Source organism: Leucopleurus acutus, assembly GCF_964270905.1.
Source record: "Leucopleurus acutus genome assembly, chromosome: 15".
Classification (NCBI taxonomy): Eukaryota; Metazoa; Chordata; class Mammalia; order Artiodactyla; family Delphinidae; genus Leucopleurus; species Leucopleurus acutus.
Window position 1 is genome coordinate 50745842 of NC_139157.1, and position 21600 is coordinate 50767441.

Here is a 21600-nt window from a genome sequence, read left to right on the forward strand (position 1 = left end):
CCACTGGTCCAGGCCAAAACGGACACAGAAACACAGGAAGCGCCCGCCCTCGCACCCCCGGTCCCGCAGCACCTGCGCCGCAGACCCGCGGCGGCGCGCTCGCCCGATGCACTGTGGGCGCTGTAGTCTGGCCGGAACGTGTTCGCACCTACAAGTAACCTGACTGCGCTTTTCTTCCTCTGCCTGGTGCGCTGTCACGCTCCGCGGTTTCCGCTGAGACTCCCGGCCCGGGACGCAGCTTTCCGGCGGGTCAGCTGTTCCCCTCTTGGGGACAGGAGGCGGAAGCCGGAGGGCCGCGGGGAGGAGCTACGCGTGCGGAGTGAACACCCACTCTACGTGCTCGTTCGCCCTGCGACCGCTGCGCGCGAGCCCGGCGTCCCCGCGGCGGGCAGCAGCGGCGGCAGCGGGGTCGGTGGAACGCCGAGGGGGTGGACGGAGCCCGCGGCGGCGGCGGCGGCGGCGGCTGCAGCAGCGAAATGGCGGAGACCGTGGCGGACACCCGGCGGCTGATCACCAAGCCGCAGAACCTGAATGACGCCTACGGGCCTCCCAGCAACTTCCTCGAGATCGATGTGAGCAACCCGCAGACAGTGGGAGTCGGCCGGGGCCGGTTCACCACCTACGAAATCAGGGTCAAGGTGAGGCCGTCTTACTCCCCTACGGAGAGACCCCTCCTGCGGTCCCTGGTGCCCCCAGCCGACCCTGGAGCGCAAACCCTCAAACGGCCAAGGCCGTCTAGGCCGGGGCTCCCGGCTGTCCACGGGCGGGGTCGTGGGCCAGGGCCCTTCTTCGTGTAGGGTTTGGATGGGGGCGGCAGAGTGAGCTGAGCCCAGCGCTGGCACTTGAAGAAGGTACTCGAAGAAGAGGGCGTGGGTTGAGCGCCGCTTGCCCCTCAAGCAGCTGATCTGGGAATGACATCTGAGTTGGAAAGGGGTAGATCTTTCGAGAACACAGCCCTTCATCGAGAAGGGAGCTAGCTGTGACTGAGAAAGGGGGTTTGCGCAAAGTTGAAGTATTTCCGGTTTTCTTTTCCTGGATACTTTTCTCCTAGGTGGCCAAGCCAAGCTGATTGCTTCAGGCCCTTCCCAAGCTACCAAACTCACCTAGGTTGTACGCTTTTCTGAACAGAACCTCATGGGAGTTCACAAAAGCCTGGCAAATTTGGTAGGGCTGAGCCAGGAGAGAACGGTGATTGGAAATGATTGACGTTAGTATTTTGGGCCACCGTCGTGCTAAAGGCTGAGGAGTGGGGAGTGTTGCCTACCTCACAATCGAAACTACCACTGCTTTAAGAAAAGCCTGTTCATTTAGGATTTTGCTCTTCTACTTTTGAGATTTGCACTTCACTGAATGAAGGAATCAGCTGAAGTAGAAACACATTTATAATTTCATAACTAGTATTTGTTGGCAGTAAAAAATTCAGATGATTTGAAAGATGCTAATTGAGAATAGTGCTTCACTTTCACTCTCTAGTTCAGAATTAAAGAATTTCCTCATGTATGGAAGTATCCTTAAAAATTAGTTATGTAAAACGAATCCAGCTGTTAATGACAACAACAAATTACTAAAAATTAAGCGTAAGAATTTGGTTTTAGAGTAATCAAAATGTACATAACAAGTTACTATTAACATTTAAGTGGAGTAATTTCTCATGAACTCACATTTTTTTGTGTGGTAAAATGCAGCAAAATTTAACATCTTAACCATTTTTAACTGTACAATTTAGTAGTGTTCAGTTTATTCACTGTTGTGAAACTTACTTTAAAAAATGATTTACTTTTCATGTGTTGCTAGAAAAATGTAACAGTCGTCAAACTTTAAGATATGAAACGAACAGGTTCATGTTACAAGCCATGGTTGTCTCCCTAAGGATGTGTGGGCCACAAGCAGTCTTGTTACAGTGAAACTGCAAAATTTGAGCTCCCGTGTACCTAGGGAAGTACATTATCACGTAAGCCAAGTGAAAAAAATGAGGCACTTTTTTTTAACTTGGAATGGTTTGGGATTGTCTTAAATATATGGCAGATCGTTCACTAAAAAGAACTTCCTCTTTTACCCTTATTCACTAGCATGTTTTCCTTTATTTCTTGTGCTAAAACAGAGCTTGGTGGTCCTATTTCTAAACTTCCAGAGCTACTACTTCCTGTCACACAACTGAAGTGGAATCTCCTGCCTACATTTCCTCCATTTAATAACTTTGTGTTTATCATGCTGAGTGCATTATATTAAATGGACTCTAGTAGGATAATTATGTTTAAAAGTTCATCTGATATTTTATTACCAAATAGCTTATGTGACACTTAAAAATAGTGTTTATGGTATGATCATTTGTATTCTGGAGATTAAAATCCTTTTTAAGAGTGATTAATGAGTTAAGGAATTAACAAAGTACACATCTACACTGGTTTGTTAGATTATATACACCAGTTTGTTTTGTGTTAATGACTGTTAAGTCATAAGTCATGTGCCCTCTAAGAAAATGTAATTGAGTTTCTAATGCTTATGAAATGCCATTGGGGATTCTCTTAATAATGTAATGTATTAACTTAAAACTCAGGACACCATATAGTAAGATAGTAGAACTTATTTTAGCAGCATGTGATTTTTGAGAGAAATTAAGGTAGAACTGCCAGGGAGATGGATAGGTAAGTCATTTTGTCATTTTTTTTATTACTACTTTTCTGAACTCTTCCTGCTATCCCTAGCTCCTGCTGCTTGCCTTCTGCTGTTGAATTTGACATGTGGCAAACCATTTTATGTTACAAAGTTTGGGCCCTTAAACTATCTTATAGTTACTGTCTCATTCTAATCTTGAGAAAAATGTTCCATTTTATAGGATCTGATTGAAATTACTCTAATTCACAGAGTAATTTTATCTGGATGGTGGCACTTTAGAATGCAAGTTTCCCAATCTCCATTTATCTTTTGGTTTGAGGATAGTGTTTAAGACTATTAGAATCATTTGATTAATATCTCTGGGCTTTTGAAAATAATTGGTACAGTGGTAATGTTTTTTAAAATTGTTCTAATGGTAGATATGGCAGAGAGCACCATAAAGATTAAAGGTTTTTGAAAGCTCAGGGTCTAGAATTATTTTGGCATACTAAAGAGAAGGCTAAAGGTGAGATTCAGTCACTGTTTATGAAGTTTGTGCTATAATGTAACTTTAATTTTCTGGAGATTTTAAGTTAATTAAGGTCTGTTGTACCTGGAGACAACTGTTTTGAATAGGAGTGAAGTTAAGGATCTTTCTTTAGCTCTGAGTTCAAAGAATAGATTTATCATTTATTAGCAGAGTAAGGTGCAGAATCTAAGCTCCACTTCCCCTCTGTAAAATAGGTATGCTAATAATAGTACAGTTGGCCCTCTGAATCTGCTGGTTCCTCATAGGAGGATTCAACCAACCACAGATCTAAAATAATAGAAAAAAATTCCAGAAAGTTCCAAAAAGCAAAACTTGAATTTGCTGCACACTATCAACTATTTATATAACATTTACATTGTATATTAAGTATTATAAGTAATGTAGAGATGATTTAAAGTAAAAGGGAAGGACTTCCCTGGTGGCACAGTGGTTAAGAATCCGCCTGCCAATGCAAGGGACACAGGTTCGAGCCCTGGTCCGGGAAGATCCCACATGATGCAGAGCAACTAAGCCCGTGTGCCACAACTACTGAGCCTGCGCACCACAACTACTGAGTCTGTGCACCACAACTACTGAGCCTGTGCTCTAGAGCCCACGAGCCACAAGTACTGAGCCCGTGTGCCACAACTACTGAAGCCCACATGCCTAGAGCCCGTGCTCTGCAACAAGAGAAGCCACTGCAATGTGGAAGCCCACGCACTGCAACGAAGAGTAACCCCTGCTCACTGCAACTAGAGGAAGCCCACGTGCAGCAGCAAAGACCCAATGCAGCCAAAAATAAATAAATAAATTTATTAAAAAATAAAGTAAAAGGGAGGATGTGTGTAGGTTATATGCAAATACTAAGCCATTTTATATAAGGAACTTGAGCATCTGCAGATTTTAATATGGAGGTGTGTGTGTCTTGGATCAAATCCCCCGTGGATACTGAGGGATGACTGTACCTACCTCATAGGGATAAATGCCACAATGCACATAAATCTCTTTAGCACAGTGACTGATATATAATAGGCACTCAAAAGTTACCTCTTTCTAAATACAGCTACTTCTAAATTAAAAGTCAGGGGCTTCCCTGGTGGCGCAGTGGTTGAGAGTCCGCCTGCCGATGCAGGGGACACGGGTTCATGCCCCGGTCCAGGAGGATCCTACATGCCGTGGAGCGGCTGGGCCCGTGAGCCATGGCTGCTGGGCCTGTGCGTCCGGAGCCTGTGCTCTGCAACGGGAGAGGCCACAGCAGTGAGAGGCCCGCGTACCGAAAAAAAAAAACAAGTCTTTGATCAGCTAACTACATTTTCTATGTTATTGTGCAGTTGAGCTACTAAAATCATTGAATTTTTTTGTCAAGAAACATATATTTTGTGGCATTCCATGTGGGAAGTTGTGATGCCATTCAGAACATAGTAAATTTCACACTTAAGAACAAAAATAATGAATAGAATACTCCATATTTTAAGGTAGTATGTTTCCTATGATTGTACTAGTATTTTTTTCCAGTTTGAGATATAGTTGACCTACAAAATTGTATTTGTTTAGGGTGTACAACATAATGATTTGCTATATACATATATATAAATGATTACCACAATAATTTTTTAAATAAATTTATTTATTAATTTACTAACTTTTTGGCTGCGGTGGGTCTTCATTGCTGTGTGCAGGCTTTCTCTAGTTGCGGTGAGCGAGCTTCTTATTGCGGTGGCTTCTCTTGTTGCGGAGCATGGGCTCTAGGCGCACGGGCTTCAGTAGTTGCAGCACATGGGCTTAGTTGCTCCGTGGCATGTGGGATTTTCCCAGACCAGGGCTCGAACCCCTGTCTCCTGCATTAGCAGGCGGATTCTTAACCACTGTGCCACCAGGGAAGTCCAATTACCACAAAAATTTTAGTTAATATTCATCACTACACATAGTTCTAAAAGAAGCTTTTTGAAATTGAGGCATATTAAAACATAACACTGAATAGTAAAGTTTGCAAATAAACAGTGTGATGAGAAAGATAGTGAAAGTCGCATCTTGACAGTATTTGCCATTCTAAACCTGTATTGGTGATTCTTCTCTGGATGAGTCCTCTCATTTTAAATTGAGAGTCATAAATATCCTGATCAGAAATAAGTTAATTTTTAGACTTGTTTTTAGGATTTATAAGAATCAGTTGTTAAAGGGCCAAAATAGTTTTTTAAAGAATCAAGGCATTTTGGAGCCAAAGGACATCTGCAGGATCTGTGTAGCTTTATCAGTTGGCCATGAGATGTTGTCTGATATACATATTTGCTGCCAGCTACAGCTCACCTCCAGGATCTCTATCAGGGAAAGGCATTTTGCTAGCTTTGAAGAGTCTCATCTTACCTAACCCATCCCTTAAGATGGGGGGAGGGAGGCAGTGGCAATTAAAAAGTAGCCCTGTTATATTGTGTTAAGGGAGTCTGTTCTATGTTGTTCATTTTGACAAATAAGGGAACCAAGGCACAGAAAGTTGTCTCTAACCCAAAGTAAATTATCTAACTAGTGTCAGAGCCAGGGTTGGATTTGAAGTATTCTGGTCCTGGGTCAGAATTGCTTCACAGCTGCAGTTAATTGAATTTAAAACAATACATTAAAACCTTTGTTATCTACTGCCTAGTGTTGGGTAACCCTCAAGTGTCTGAACCTTTAGAAGGAAATCCCAGTGTTGGCACCCTTGAGACCTGAGAGTTGACTCTTCAGTAATCCACAGTAGATAAGATGCACCCAGGAAGAATAAATAGCTTAAAAGAGCTTACTGTTGAATTCTGTGCTATGATGAGATGACCTGAAGAAAAAGTGTGTTGCTTGGCTTTCTCATGTTATGTTAAAGCTGAAAAGTGAGGGGATTTATCACTTGAGTACCTGCTCTGTTCAATGGACTTTGCTATATATAGTATAATTTGATCTTTGTGGTAACCAAGCAGAGCAGATGATATCTTTGTTTCGCAAATGTGAAAGCTGAAGTCACTCTTGGTCCTCATCTATTGTCCTTCCTTCATCCTTATTTCAGTCCTGCTGAACTACTTGTATCTCCCAAGGAAGCTGACTGGTATCCAGGCCTTTGCACACACTTCCTCCTCTGTTAAAAAGTCTTCCTTTAGCAGCCTCATCTATCATTACTTATCCTGCAGGACTCAGCCTTGATTTTACCTTTTTAGAGATTTTGCTGATCCCTGGAATCTAGACTGGATTTCCTTCCTGGGTGCCCTTGTAGCCCTATTAGGATTAAGTCTGTTTCTTGTCTGCAGCTTCCTTTAGTTCCTGTTTCTTCTACTCTAACCTCCTAGAGGACAGGGACTGTCATGATCACCCTTACTCAACACCTGACATTGTGCTTGGCATGCAGTGGATTCTTTGGAATAAATGAAGTTTAGGGAGGTTAAGTAACTTGTCCAAAATCACAGCTATTAAATAGCAGAACTAGGATTTAGATGTATATTTTCTGACCTTCAGAGCCCTTTTTCTTCCACCCTCACTGAACATTCAGATCACCTGGAGCACTTCCGAAACCCTTTAGATTCTCTTTTAATTGGGGTGGGATTTGGAAAGTGGCAATTTAAAAAGCACCCCAGCAAGGCCACCTTACTGGTATGCAGCAAGGATTATCCCTGGTGGCACCAAGCTTTCTGTCTCTGAGAAATGACAGGTAGCAGAGAAGTATGAAAAAAGAAATATGGAGCCACAATGGTTGGTAGCCTTGATGAGTTTTTTAAAAAGGCAAATTCTGGGGGGAAAAAAAGAAAGAAGAAGCAGATCCTTACAGCAAAGAGGAAAACCAGTGATATTTGCCAAAGATGAAAACTATTTTTAGAGGGGAGACAGTTTAGATACTAAGCTGAAAGCATGCCAGCAGCTTAGCTTTGGGGGAAGAAGGGAAGGCATTGACTACATTCAGCCAAGCCAGATCTTTTTGCCCCTGTCTTGCACCATCCATGTCTATATCCCTGTGTAATAATCATGAGAGTAAGCCAGAAATCAGGAAGAGACAAAATATCTATCCACTTAAAAAATCTTTATATTTTATTAATATTCCCACTCTATACCTTTAAAGTGGAAAATCTACAAGTGCTTAATTTTTAGCTGTTTTGGTGATTCCATGAGAGATTTTTCACCTCCTCACCTTCACAATCATGCTTACAAAAAAAAAAAAGGATTGAACTGTTACTTTTAGATACTTCTATGTTTGTACCATATTCTGCTTCCATGTAAGCAGAGCCAGCAATTTTTTGAGTATTAGATAAAAAAGATGGTGTCCAAGAAAAGCAATACTGTAATCTTGGTACTGCTGTTTACTGATTTCTTAGTTAAATGACTTAAAGCTCTCAGCCGAAGTTCTACTTCTTTTAAAGAAATATTTAACTTAGAATCTAGGAAATTAGACAGGGTAGTAAAATGTGACATATGCTGTAGTTTGCCAGAAAGCTTGTATCAATTAAGATATAGTTTGGACTGGTCTCACAGAGACCTCAAAAAAATGAGTTTATTTTTTTCTTGTGAAGAAGTCTCTAGCAGTCCAGGGCTGGTGTTGTGACTATCAGCTCCCAGTATCACATCCATATTCTAGCCAAGGGGAAGGCATATTCCTGCCCCATTGCCACATTTGGCTAAAAAGGAAGCTGGAATTTAGTCTAGCTGGGCAGCCATATGAAGAAAGGAGGAACAGACACTGTTCTCTGCTTCACCACAGTGGCAAATAAGTGATTGGGATCAGCCTTCTAGGGTATGGCTCTAGCAACATTCTGATCATGTCTCTTGATTCTTTCCTTTGGTGATGACTGAAATTTCAGTGTTTAGAGAAAGTTCATTTGATTTGTAAGAAATAAAATTTGAGCTCCCATTTTGACATTCTTAAATGTGAATAAGTTTCCATCCCTTCCTGAGAAAATTTTGGTGAGTAGAGAAAGGAGGCACGCATGAAGACATGGCGTATTGATAGAGGTATATCATGGGGTTGAGTTTGGTTAGAGGTACTGAAAATAGATGATTAACATTTTTTGGCCTTCAGTGACTTTAAAACTATAGGCGGTTTTACCTAGGACCAGCATTTTAGCTGATGACATTGAATGATGGAGTATATTGTTTGAGCCACCTAAGTAAGTGAGGTCAATGTCTCTTACCAGAGAATCATAGGAAGACTTTAAATTATTTTAATAAAATTACTTAGTGCCTAACAATATTGGAATGGTCACTTTCTAAATTCTTTGCCCTCTAGACTTGATTTTATCAATGATGTAGCATCTCTGTTTCCTTGGCTTTCCTAAAATTATTCCACACCTGCCACCTACAGCTTGTTTGCTTTCTGTTTTTTCCATTCCTGTCCTTGTGGTATGAGCGTCTCTGTTCTGTAGGAAGTTTGGGCATTCTAATCCATAGAGAGGAACAAAGGAGCCTCAAAGCTCCCCTTCTCGTGTCTAGTTCTCAATCTCCTCGCTTGCCATGCAATTATTGATCATCTTCAGGTGGAAATAGAAGCAGATAAAAATCTTGTTGGCTAGGCATACTTCTGTGTATCACCAGATCTTTGTTTAAATTTACACTCAAATATTACCTCCATATTATATAACTGAGAACATTCTTAAGACACTAATCACTCTAGAGCAGGGATCAGCAAGCTATGGGCTTCCCTGTTTTTGTAAAGTTTTATTAGAACACAGCACACCTTGTAATGTTCTGTTTACATAGTATTTATGACTACTTTCGCACTGAAAGGGCAGCGTTTAGTAGTTGCAACAGCCTAAAATATTTACTGTCTTGCCATCTGAGAAAAAGGCTGCCAATCCCTGGTCTAAATTTTATGTAGCATTGAAGTATTGGAAATCAAAAGCACTTGGAGAATCTTATTTTCAAAACATGAGACTTTGAAAAAAACATTCAATTAGAATGCCAGCAGTAAATGATGGACGAAATGGTAGTTAAATATAACACTGCTAGTTAGGTTTTTTTCCTTAGACATTCATCAAATACCAATAGGATTTTAAAGCATAGTCCTATTCTTCGGTGCTGAATGGAAATATTAGATGCCATTTTTTCCTTCTGAAGGTCCTGTTTTTGCAAAGACACAATCTAACTTTGTGAGTTATTAGATTACATCTACTATTCGTATTAAGGCCAAGCACAAGGATTTTTAGTTTATAAAATTAATTTTCCTACTTGAAGCCTTTCATAAACTCCTTTGAATAACTACTTAGAGAGAGTTGGTGCTGATAAAAACTGTTAAGCAGCTGGTTCATGGTAGTTGAGGTTCAGTCAATAAACCAGTGGCAAAACTGAAGATGGTGCCTGACAAAACTATAGTCAGTTCTAGCCAGGATTGGGGTTTGGATATTTTTCAGCTCAGAATTAATTTTTCATGCCATATCATCATTTAATGTTTTGTGTTCTTACATGGTAACTCTCTACGTATTATGGCAGTATACCATTATTAAATGATTAAATTAGTATTGGTTGAACTATTGACGTGGGTAAGTTTAATGTCTGAGTTGTAGAAAGGGGTTAAGTTGAAAATTAAGGAACTGTAATATTAGCTCTCAAAACAGGACAATATAGTAAATTGGTAAAATTTTTATCTTAGTTTAAAGGGTAGTTGATGTTGATACACTGAAGTTGAAATAAATTATAGAGCTTTTCGCTAAGATGTTAGGATATGGTTCATATCTGTACTCTGTGTATTTGCCCAGTTTTATTCTCTCAAGATTCTAATCTAACTAAATTTCTTTTTAGATTAACTTGACATTTGAGTAGCTCCTGTGGGCCAGTTGTTTTATTGAGCACTTGGAATGCTAAGTTTAATAAGACATGGTTGCTGCATTTAGCAAGTTCACACCAACCTGAAACAGGACTAGACGTTTTCTTTTATCAGTTTTCCCTAAAAGTGTCCAATAAATGAACATTTATGAACCACCTACTACATCCCAGACACTGTGCTAACATATGTCTTGCCCTTAAAGGCAAGAAACTTATAGACTGGAGGTAGGGAGGTAGGTCAATTCAATTCAGTTCAATGTAATGGTACTACTTGGTGAAGATAGTCATAATGTGCAGTAGGAACCCAAGCCTGCATGAGGGACCGGGGGTGTAAGGGCAGAATGGGCCGGGAATGTTCTAGGCAGAGAGAGCAGCTGTCTTTTCCGTCCTTCACTGCCAACATCTGATGTCAATAACCTGCCAAAGTCACACAGTATTAATACTGGATTCTGACCACTTTATGCCCTGGGACCCCTTGTTACTGTCTGGCTCGTACATCTTTCTCTACCTCTTTATTTATGGTTTATTTTGTTTTAAGCATCTCTTGGGCAATTGCTATATCTCAGGCAGTATGGTAGGCACTTTCTTCTCTGTTTTCTTTGATATAGTTTTAGTTATCTGACTGCCTTTTCTTAGAAACTATAATGACTCTCATTTCCAGTTACAACAGATCATAGAAATAAACCAGGGTCATTCTTACTTAACAGTAGTCATTTCCTTTATCAGCCTGATCATGCTTTGTAATATAGCCAAGAAAGTTTACCTGCTGTCCTCCTCCCAAACCTAACCCAAATGACCTTATTTATTCCTCCTTGCAAAAGCTCATCCAGATATATATACATTGTATAGGCTGGTTTTCCCACTAACCAATATTGTATCAGTTGCATAACAAACCACCCCAAAACTTAATGATATAAAACAGTGATTTATTTCCATCCATTCTGTGGTTTGGCTGGGCAGTTTCTCTGCTAGTTTTTGCCTGTGCTCTCCAGCTTTTGAGCTGGAGATTTGGCATGTCTGGCATTTGATGGCATGTCTGGCTATCCCCTGGGGTGCCTCGTTCTCTTCTATATGGCTTCATTCTCCAGTAGGCTATACTGGCTTCCTTATATGGCAGTCTTAGAATAGCATTCCAAGAGAATGAAGATAGAAAGTTGCAAGACCTTTTGAGTTTTAGGCTCTGAAACTTGCTTGTCACTTCTACCACATTCTGTTGGTCAAAGCAAGTCATAAAGCTAGTCTAGATTCAAATAGACTCCACCTCTCAGATGGAAGGTTCTTCAAAGAATTTGTGGCAACATTTATTTACCACACATTACTTGTTAGGGACCTCCAAATGTCATAGTTGGTGGCACCTGTGGCTTGGGTGATTGTGGGAGCAGAATAACAATTCCTCAAAGATTTCTACTCCCTAATAACTAGAACCTGTGAATATGTTACTTTACATATATTACCTTTGGAGATAATAATCAAATTAAGGATCTTGAGATGGATCGGTTGTCTTAGATTATCTGGGTGGGTCCAGTATAATCACAAGGGTCCTTATAAGTGAAACAGGCAGGAGAGTCAGTTACAGAAGATGTGACAATGGAAGCAGAGATTGGAGTGATCTTATTGCTGACTTTGAAGGTGGAAGAAAAGACCATGAGCTGAAGAATGCAGGTAGCCTCCAGAATCTAGATAAGACAAGGAAACAAATTCTCTCCTAGATCTTCCAGAAGGAATGCAGCCCTAGTGACATCTTGATTTAGCCCATTGAGACTCATTTCAGGCTTCTGACCACCAAAACTGTGAGATAATATTTCAGGCTTCTGACCACCAAAACTGTGAGATAATAAATTTGTGTTGTTTTAAGCTACTAAGCTTGTGGTAATTTGTTAAAGCAGCAATAGGAAGCTAGTAAGAATGACATGCTGCTGTCCTAAAGATCATTTCCAACAGAAGGAAACACTGTAGACTCACTCCAAGAGAATGAGAGTCAGTGGGGACTGGGGCTCAGCCTGACTCTGAGCCTTGGTCATAGGCCACACAGCCGTATCTTTCTTTTCTCCATCAGAATCTAGCACCATCAGCTCTCATTATCCCTTGCCTTCTAGTCTGCCAAGGTGTTTTACCAAAGGCATAGAAAAATATTTTTTCTCATGGAAAAAGTTAAGCGTGTTACTTAATAGCCTGTAGAGGATTAGTTTTCCAGACTATAGAGAAAATTACTAAAAGACTGTCACTTTGGCTGTCCAAGTGTAGGTCAAGATTAACAGTGCATTTTTTTAAAAGTATTGAGTATAAGAGGAAGAACCACCTAATCTTTGATACAGTTGTTTACCCTTGCTGTTGCCTTTGTATGAGAGAGGGCTAACTTCTGAGACTAGACAAGTGTAAAATAATGTTTTAGGTGATGAATACCTTAGGTTATTGGCTCTTGATTAAAACTTAGAAAAGATTTCATACTCTATTGTAAGGCCTTTGACCCTCCATAATTCCAAGCAAAGTCTTAAAGCAAAAGTATCTTCCATTCACTGCACACCTTAGGAGAAAAGTATTTTGACTATTGCAACTTGTGATTCTAGGTCTCAAAGTCTAAAATATATTTAAGGATTTCAAACAGTGAATGTATAACTAAATAATTTCTTCTGATGGCACACGATTTTTTATGTTTCTATTTTGAGAAGAAACCTGAACCTTAACTTGAGGCAGTCATTCAAAATGAACAAAAACAATCTTTTAAAACACCCACGTCCACTTGTGACAGAATAGGTTTTAAAAATCCAACTTAAAAGATTATGAAGCATATAAAAATATGTATGAAATATGTATGGTACCCAGAGCTTCTTTATGAAGAAGGTTCAAGAATGTCAAAGCTAACAGAGCATTGTAGAAGGATTATAATTATATAGAATCTGATCAAACTTCAATAAAATTAAGAAAAGCTTTATAGGTTGAAGTAGGACATCAGTTATGGATATACTTCAGTGGATTATTTAGAACTAATATGTTCTTTGATCTGCTTTTCTCTAGAACTTTTGATACTCTTTGTCTAAATCTGCTTTAATACAGTAGCCGTTAGCTATATTGGGCTATTTAAAGTTTTAGACTCAGACTACCAGACATATCTTTGTCCAGTTTTCCTTGGAATTCAGATTGACTTGTTTGACTTGTCTTTAGTTGACTATAATTGATATTGGCCTCAAATATACAGGATGGCCCATATATGAAGGGACCAGTGCACCCAGGGCCTTTTCTCCTGAGGTTTTGTTTTGTTTTGCTTTTTACCTTTTTGCCCTGTCTCTCTGTGTTTCTGGTCAGTGGTCACTCACAATCTGGTCACTGTGAACCCCTGTGCCAAACTCTAGGTGTGACTGACTGCAGACACACCCCATTCTTTACTGATTGAGAGAGAGAAATTTTCTTAATTTCTCTCTTTTAATCAAACAAAGGTTAGAGACTTATTTTCTTTTTTTTTTCTAAGTTGCCCAAGAGGCAAGGTTTTTTCTTTTTAATAAATTTATTTATTTTTGGCTGCATCGGCTCTTCGTTGCTGCGCGCGGGGTTTCTCTAGTTGCTGCAAGCCAGGTCTACTCTTCATTGCACCGCGCGGGCTTCTCATAGCAGTGGCTTCTCTTGTTGCAGAGCACAGGCTCTAGGTGCGCAGACTTCAGTAGTTGTGGCTCGCGGGCTCTAGAGTGCAGGCTCAGTAGTTGTGGCGCACAGGCTCAGTTCCTCCGTGGCACGTGGGATCTTCCCAGACCAGGGCTTGAATCCATGTCCCCTGCATTGGCAGGTGGAATATTTTTTTTTTTTTTTTTGCGGTATGCGGGCCTCTCACTGTTGTGGCCTCTCCCGTTGCGGAGCACAGGCTCCGGACACGCAGGCTCAGCGGCCATGGCTCACGGGCCCAGCCGCTTCGCGGCATGTTGGATCCTCCCGGACTGGGGCACGTACCCGTGTCCCCTGCATCGGCAGGCGGACTCTCAACCACTGCGCCACCAGGGAAGCCCCCAAGCAGGCGGAATCTTAACCACTGCCAGCAGGTAAGTCCGACTTATTTTCTTGATAGGATCATTTTATTACTTTAGGAAATTGAGCATCATGTGGTTTCAGAGACATCTTAGCAGTTTTTTGATGTCAGTATTGCTAGAAATTCTATATTCTATGCCAGAGTCTGCAGAGAAATTTTGTTTTAATTCCTAGTTGCTGTTATTTACTATTGTTATTTCCTATACTTGCCCTGACATTACATTTTGTTTCTCTCACTCTCCATCCATTCCTTTATAGGGTTCCCTGGTGTTATTCCACCAACAGAAGACCTGACACATATCTCATTTTCTTTTTGGGTTTTGACTGATAGGTCTATCATAGTGTTTAAGTTTTCCTCTCAAGGAAGCTAGACTTCTCTCCCAGTTGATCTAAACATCTGGGGCAGTCTTTCCCAACCTAGTGATGGTAGAAGAGAACTGGAGGCGGACTTAGTATTATGTGTGTTGGGGGTAGAGGAACAAAACTTTGAGTACTTATGTACCATGGACTTCCATTCTTTTAGAGTCTACTAATTTTTTTGTTATTTGGGAGATAACGTTTAACAAATTCTAAGTGTTTAACACTTGAACTATGGACATGAATTCATATCCCAGTTTTGCCCTACCTGCTAATTGAGTGTGCTTGATCAATTAACCCCTCTGAACTTTTTGTCCATCCTAAGATTAGAGTGTTAGGATCTTCCTCAGAATTACATGAGAATTAAATGACGTGTGTTATGGACTTTAAATACTATCTTGTTTATTTAATATTAGCCGCTGCTGTTATTATCTGAGAGTTGGCTCCAGCTTTCTATTTATTGCACTGTCAAAAAGGAGAAGAAAGCGCTGATTTCAGCAAATGATTAGTTTTAAGAACCCATTACTCATTCTCTTATAGAATGTATTATTTTAAACATTCTTGTAGAATGTATTATTATTTGGCAATAGATGGTAGTGATGGTTGCACAACAATGTGAATGTACTTAATGCTACAGAACTCTGTACACTTAAAACTGCACACTTTGGGGCTTCTCTGGTGGCGCAGTGGTTGAGAGTCCGCCTGCCGATGCAGGGGACACGGGTTCATGCCCCAGTCCAGGAAGATCCCACATGCCGCAGAGCGGCTGGGCCCGTGAGCCATGGCCGCTGAGCCTGCGCGTCCGGAGCCTGTGCTCCACAACGGGAGAGGCCACGACAGTGAGAGGCCCGCGTACCGCAAAAAAAAAATTATCATAAATGCAGTACCTTAAAATATTACCTTAACAGTTTCTATAAGTCAGAGGTCTGGGCATGGCTTAGCTCGGCCCTTTGCTCAGGTCTCACAAGGCCTACAGTCAGGGGTTGGCCAAGGTTTTGGTCGCATGTGAGGGTTGGGATTCTTTCCAGGCTCACAGAATTGGCAGAATTCATTTTCTTGGAGGTTATAGAATTTATAGTAGCCTTCCTCTTCAAGGCTAGTCAGACTATCTCTTTAGTCTAAGAGGAACTAAAGCCCTCTTTTAAGGGACTCACCTGATTTAAGTCAAACCCATCCCCCCAAAATCTCCCTTTTGATGAACTCAAAGTCAAAATGATTAGGGACTTTAATTCCATTTGCAAAATTCTTTCACTTTGTCAGAGAATGTAATCTAATCATTGAAGTGACATCCATAAGACTCAACCACACCTAAAAGGAGGTGTGTACACCATGGGGTGGGAATTTGGGGGGCCATGTCAGAATTTTGTCTACTATGCTAGGTACAGAATTATTTGTTGTTGTGTTTTCTTTCAGCATTCTGAATATTCCACTGCTTCCTGGTCCCCATTGTTTCAGGGGGAAGTCAGCTGTTAATCGTATTGTGGGGGATTGGGGGGTATGTGATGAGTCATTTTTCTCTTGCTACTTTCAAAATTTTCTGCTTGTCTTTGTCTTTAAACACTTTGACCGTGATGTATATAGAGTCTTTTTATGTTTCTCCTACTTGGAATTCATTGAGCTTCTTGGATGTCCAGATTAAAGATATTAGTCAAACTTGGCAAGTTTTCAGTCATTATTTATTCTCTTTGTCTCATTCTGAGACTCCCGTTTCACCTGTGTTGGTATGCTTGGTGGAGTCTCACAGGTCTCTGAGGCTGCTTTTTTTTTCATTTTTTTTTTTTCCTGTATATTCTTCAGAATAGAAAAGTTGGTTGATCTGTCTTCAGATTTGTTGATTCTCTTGTCTGCCAGTTCAGATCTGCTGTTGAGCCCCTCCAGTGAATTTTTCATTGCAGTTATTGTACTTTTCAACTCCAGAATTCCAATTTGGTTCTTCTTTATAATCTCTTCTTGTTGAGATTCTCTGTTCATTGAGTCATTGTCATCATACTTTGAATTCTGTAAGTATGGCTTCCTTTGGTTCTTTGAACATATTTGTGATAGGTGCTTTGAAATCCTTGTCAGCTTAGTCCAACAGCTGAACACCCTCAGAGACAAGTTTCTATTGACTGTTTTCACCCCCATACGGGTTACACTTACTTGTTTCTTTGCATGTTTTATAATTATTTTGTTAAACCAAGCATTTTAGATGATACATTTTAGAGACTGTTGAGCTAGATCACCTCTTGGCTTTCCTCCCAGGGGAGCTCTGATGCTATATCTTTATTTTTTTTAAGGACTTGCCTGTACTAAGTCTGTAGTTTGCAGTTGCTGATATTTTTCTTCTCTCTCTCTCTCTCTCTCTCTCTCTCTCTCTCTCTCTCTCTCTGTGTGTGTGTGTGTGTGTGTGTGTTTTAAGCCTGGCTTCCTAGAGGGTCACCCTTGGATCAGGACTGCTTTAGTCGTCAGACAGTGACTGTTCAGAGGTTCTGCATAAACACCTTGAGCTAGTAAGGCGTCTGCCCTTTGCTAGTGTGTTTGTTTGTATGTAGGTTGGGGAATTGAAAGTATCAGCCAGGTTACAAGTTTGTTTCAACTTTCACTTTGTGCCAAGTCTTCTCATGTCTTTATCTCTCCTGTATCTCTGAAAGAACTCATATTCCGTTACAGATGTATGGATAACGCAGGTCCTCACCATTCTTTTCTGAGCTTGCATACAGCTTTGTGCAAGCACATAGCCTTTCAGACCACCAGGGGTAAGTGAGAGCTTATCAAGGCCTGTCATTGCTGTGCCATTCTCAGGATACCCCTGCTAAAATTCTGGCAAGTCTGCTGATTTGTTTCTTGCCCCAGTCAGTACTGCAACCTTGGACTACTGCAGTATTGGCCTTCCCCAATTGTTTGCCACCAAGATCACTATTGTTAACAACACCCCTGTATATGGAACTTTTCTGCATTCTACTCTTGATCAGTGATCTGTCTCCCTCTAGCAGCAATGGTGCTGGTTTGCACAGGTTGCCTCACTGGTAGAACTACTAGTTTTATATTTGATTTTTTTGGAGGGAGAGAGTTTACCAAGCTCCTTACCCCACCATTCCAGCAGTTCCACCCTTATCTTTTTACATTTGTTGACTGAAAAAAAAAAAAAAAGCACAACCTGAAAGATGAGAACTATGGTTTATTCTGCAGACTTGCTGAAGACTTAAGCCCGGGAGGCAGCCTCTCAGATAGCTCTGAGGGACTGTTTCAAAGAGGTAAGGGAGGAGCTAGGATACACAGGAGTTTTTGCAACAAATACCAGGTAGTTGGAACATCAAAAGATTAATAAAGACAAACAGACATCAGGTTAATGAATTTAGCGCTTTTTATGTATGGGAAGACGCAAGAGTCTGGGCTCATTGAAATCATTTCTTTGATATGCACCTTAACTATCTAGGACCAGTATCCTGTTTTTCTCCATCCTGAATCCCTTGAGGAGGGTGCACAGTGTGAGGGGGTGGAGTGGAGGGCCGGCTGCAGTGGCTGATGGTTTGATGGCCTCAACATCCTTTGCTTCTGATATGGCAGGTGACATTTTTAGTCCATACATTACACCTTTCTTTTAGGTTCCATATTTTAAAGAAACAACGTTTTACGCATTATGGGGTTTTTTTAAAATTTATTTATTTTATTTTTGGCTCCATTGGGTCCTCGTTGCTGCGCACGGGCCCTCTCTAGCTGTGGTGAGCAGGGGCCACTCCCTGCCGTGGCGCGGGCATCCCACCGCAGTGGCCTCCCCTGCTGCGGAGCACGGGCTCCAGGCACACGGGCCTCAGTAGTCATGGTGCATGGGCTTCAGTAGTTGTGGCTCACGGGCTCTAGGGTGCAGGCTCAGCAGCTGTGGTGCTCGGGCCCAGCTGTTCCGCGGCATGTAGGATCCTCCCGGACTAGGGATTGAACCCGTGTCCCCTGCATTGGCTGGCAAACTCCCAACCACTGAATCACCAGGGAAGCTCTCCTTTTTTTTTTTGGTATTTTTTTTAAACTGTTTTTTTTTTAAGTACTCTTTTTTTTCTTTTTGAATTTTAAAATTTTACTTATTTTTTTATACAGCAAGTTCTTATTAGTTATCCATTTTATACATATTAGTGTATATATGTCAATAAAAGTTTTTTTAACTTTTATTTTATATTGGAGTATAGTTGATTTACAGTGTTGTGTTAGTTCATATTATTATGTTTTAATGTTAATTTATGGGTGCTCAGAAGCACTTGTTATGCAGTGTTTAAATATTTTTAAAAGCCTCTTAACCAAGTATTACTTAGCTCTTTGCACATAGTAGTTGTTGAACTGTTTATTAAATGTTTAGTAGATTTTTTAAAAATTATTTATTTTTGGCCATGTCGGGTCTTAGTTGCAGTGTGCAGGCTCTTCATTGCAGCATGTGGGCTTCTCTCTAGTTGTGGCGTATGGGCTCCAGAGTGCGTGGGCTCTGTAGTTGAGGCACACGGGCTCTCTAGTTGTGGCACACGGGCTTAGTTTCCCCGCGGCATGTGGGATCTTAGTTCCGCAGCCAGGGATCAAACCAACGTCCCCTGCATTGGAAGGTGGATTCTTAACCACTGGACCACCAGGGAGTCCCTTTAGTAGAGTTTTTAACCTTTTTTTTTTTTTTTTTTTGGCACGATAGGCGGGCCTCTCACTGCTGTGGCCTCTCCCATTGCGGAGCACAGGCTCCGGACGCGCAGGCTCAGTGGCCATGGCTTACGGGCCCAGCCGCTCCGCGGCATGTGGGATCCTCCCGGACCGGGGCACGAACCCGTGTCCCCTGCATCGGCAGGCGGACTCTCAACCACTGCGCCACCAGGGAAGCCCCTAACCTTTTTTATTTAACATCTGTTTTGGGTCAGGTACTCTAACCATAGTGTTCCTTAAGAGCATGAACCTTGAACATAGGTAAGAATCCTCTTTATCTCTTTGCCTATTAGTAGACATGTGACCTTGAACAAGTTTCATATCTCCTCTTTTTGAGTTTCTTCAGCCATAAAGTGAAACTTTACACTAAGTATCCAATAAGTGATAATATGTGTGAAGTAATAATAGTTCCTATTTAATTGAGCTAAGTGGCAGTATCTTCATTTTAAAGATACTGCAACTCAGTTATAGAGGGGGAAAGTAACTTGACAGGGTCATACTGTTTAGTTCCAGAGAAGGGCTTGAGCCCAGGTCTGCTTGATTAATTTATCTGTGTTTTTGTCTGTTTGTTTGCTGCTTCCAGGAATCAGAAATCATTGTCACAGATTTGTGATTAGCTTCTATTATGCTAAGTCTACAATCATACAAAGGAAATACTGAATGAATGTATATATACTCATATATATTTGCTTGCATTTTGTTCCCCCAACAATGTATCATGTCAGGAACTTCCACCACTAAAAGTGTTGCAACAATTATTTAAACCTTATGTCTCTCTCTGAGATACAACCTTAATGGCTGTTACCTTGAATACTTTAAGTGAATGGAAAAAACGGGGACTTTAAACTTTTCATCCACATCTAAACTTGAAAACTTTTGATACATAATGATGTAAGCAGCCATGAAAATATACTTAGAAAATTTTTCTATTAGCTTTAAGACCTTTGACAGGTTGTACATACATGTCTTTATCATAATGTACTCCCCAAATTGAGTACTATCTCACAGAAACTGCCCCATGGTATTCCACTCTCCTTAGTGTCTACCTCCTAACCCTAACCTATGCTTGTCTTTATAAAATCTAAGTCAGGGACCATGTCAATATACTTAGTCAGCGTTCATGGTAGAGTCTCAGTAAATGCCTTTTATTCTGTATACTTATTAGCATTCTAACATCAGTTTAATGGCTTATGAGACTTTATCATTAATATTTATAAATATTAAATATTTATAGGGTTTCAAGTAGGGTTCGGGGGCTAAAGGTGAAGGATCTGGAATGATTTCCTTTTCTTACAAACTTCACAACACAGCTTGGAGGAGAGGTCACGGAAAGGAAAGTACGAGAAGAAAAGAGGCTAGATAGAGTACTCTGAAATGAACCTACATTATAAGGGAAAGAACCAGAATGCCTTGCTTTCCAGCCCTACCTCAAACACTGATTACACCTAACGGTTAAAGAGGATCTGCTGGCCAGAAATTTTTTTAAATTATACTGACCTAATTATTAATATATTGAACCTTTGATGACAAGTTACAAATCCTCTTGTGACCTGTGCTGTTAGTCATGGTATATTATGAGGATTCTTAGAGAGTTACTTACTATTTCTAATAAAAAGATTTTGCATTAGTGATTTGAGTACTTTCAGGTTAATAGAACAATAATCATTCTTTGTGCAGCTTTATGAAAGGAATAAAATATTGTAATGGCACTGCTGTCAATTTGTAAATTTAAATCATGCATGCATATAGTGTTTAATATCATTGTCTAGTTGCTCTTACTATAGCTAATCACTCTGACTAGAAGAGAAAGGAGTCTATTACTATGGGGATCACTCATGTCTTAGAGAATTAAGAATCATTAAATACCCTCTTTGATGTTTTTTATAGTTTTCCAGGTAATTCTTTGAAGAAACACCTTAGCTTCATTCTTTTATAATATTGGTGGCAAACTATTTCATACTATCTATTCCTAGAGATATATCAAGTTACTGTAGAGAAAACAACTCAATCTTAAATTATAACCATTATTTTAAAACTTTGCCTTTGTTCAGAGTAGGAAATCTTCAGGTTCAGCTCATTTGATAAGCTTCTTAAGTTATGGAGGAACACTTCCTTTGCTGAATAATCCAGAATCAATAAAGTCTTTTGGATTTTCTGGAAACTTCAGCTACTCAGAAAATAGTCAAGAGCTGATAAGGAAGTACAAAAGTAAACAGCAAAGAGTTTAAATTTTTTTTAAGTCTATTCGCTCTTTAGGTATCACATTTTTATATGTGAAATACTGTCCTCTCAGTCTCTTCTTGTTTATTAGCATGATTCTACCAAAGTCAGGTTACTGATTCAGTTATCTATTGCTGTGTAACAAAACTCCCAAAAGTTGGTGGCTTAAAACAACAATTTACTTTCACTTTATTACAGTTCTACAGTTTGGTCAGATCTTAGACAGCTTATCTCTGTTCTCCTTGATATCTACTGGAGCAGCTTGATTGGGGCTGATTTATTTCTAAGATGACTCAGTCACATAGCTAGCTGGCAAGTTGGTGCTGGCTACCATCTGGGAGGTAAGCTGGGGCTGTTGATCAGGTCCTGAGTTTTCCTCCATGTGGATAGTTAGATTTCTAATAGAATAACGGTGGCTGGGTTCCAAGAGACAATGTCTTTATGAAGAAGCGTTCCAAGAGGACCAG

General features: G+C 40.5%; 1 protein-coding gene across 1 annotated transcript in view; it reads left to right on the forward strand.

Annotated features, from left to right (window-relative positions):
- Window positions 1–337: 337 nt before the first annotated feature.
- Window positions 338–21600, forward strand: part of SNX3 (sorting nexin 3) — a 43771-nt gene continuing 22508 nt past the window's right edge. Inside the window, exon 1 of the mRNA XM_082856032.1 lies at window positions 338–638. Within this exon, the coding sequence (XP_082712158.1) occupies window positions 477–638 (162 nt within the window). The 5' untranslated portion in view covers window positions 338–476. The remainder of the gene's footprint in view (window positions 639–21600) is intronic.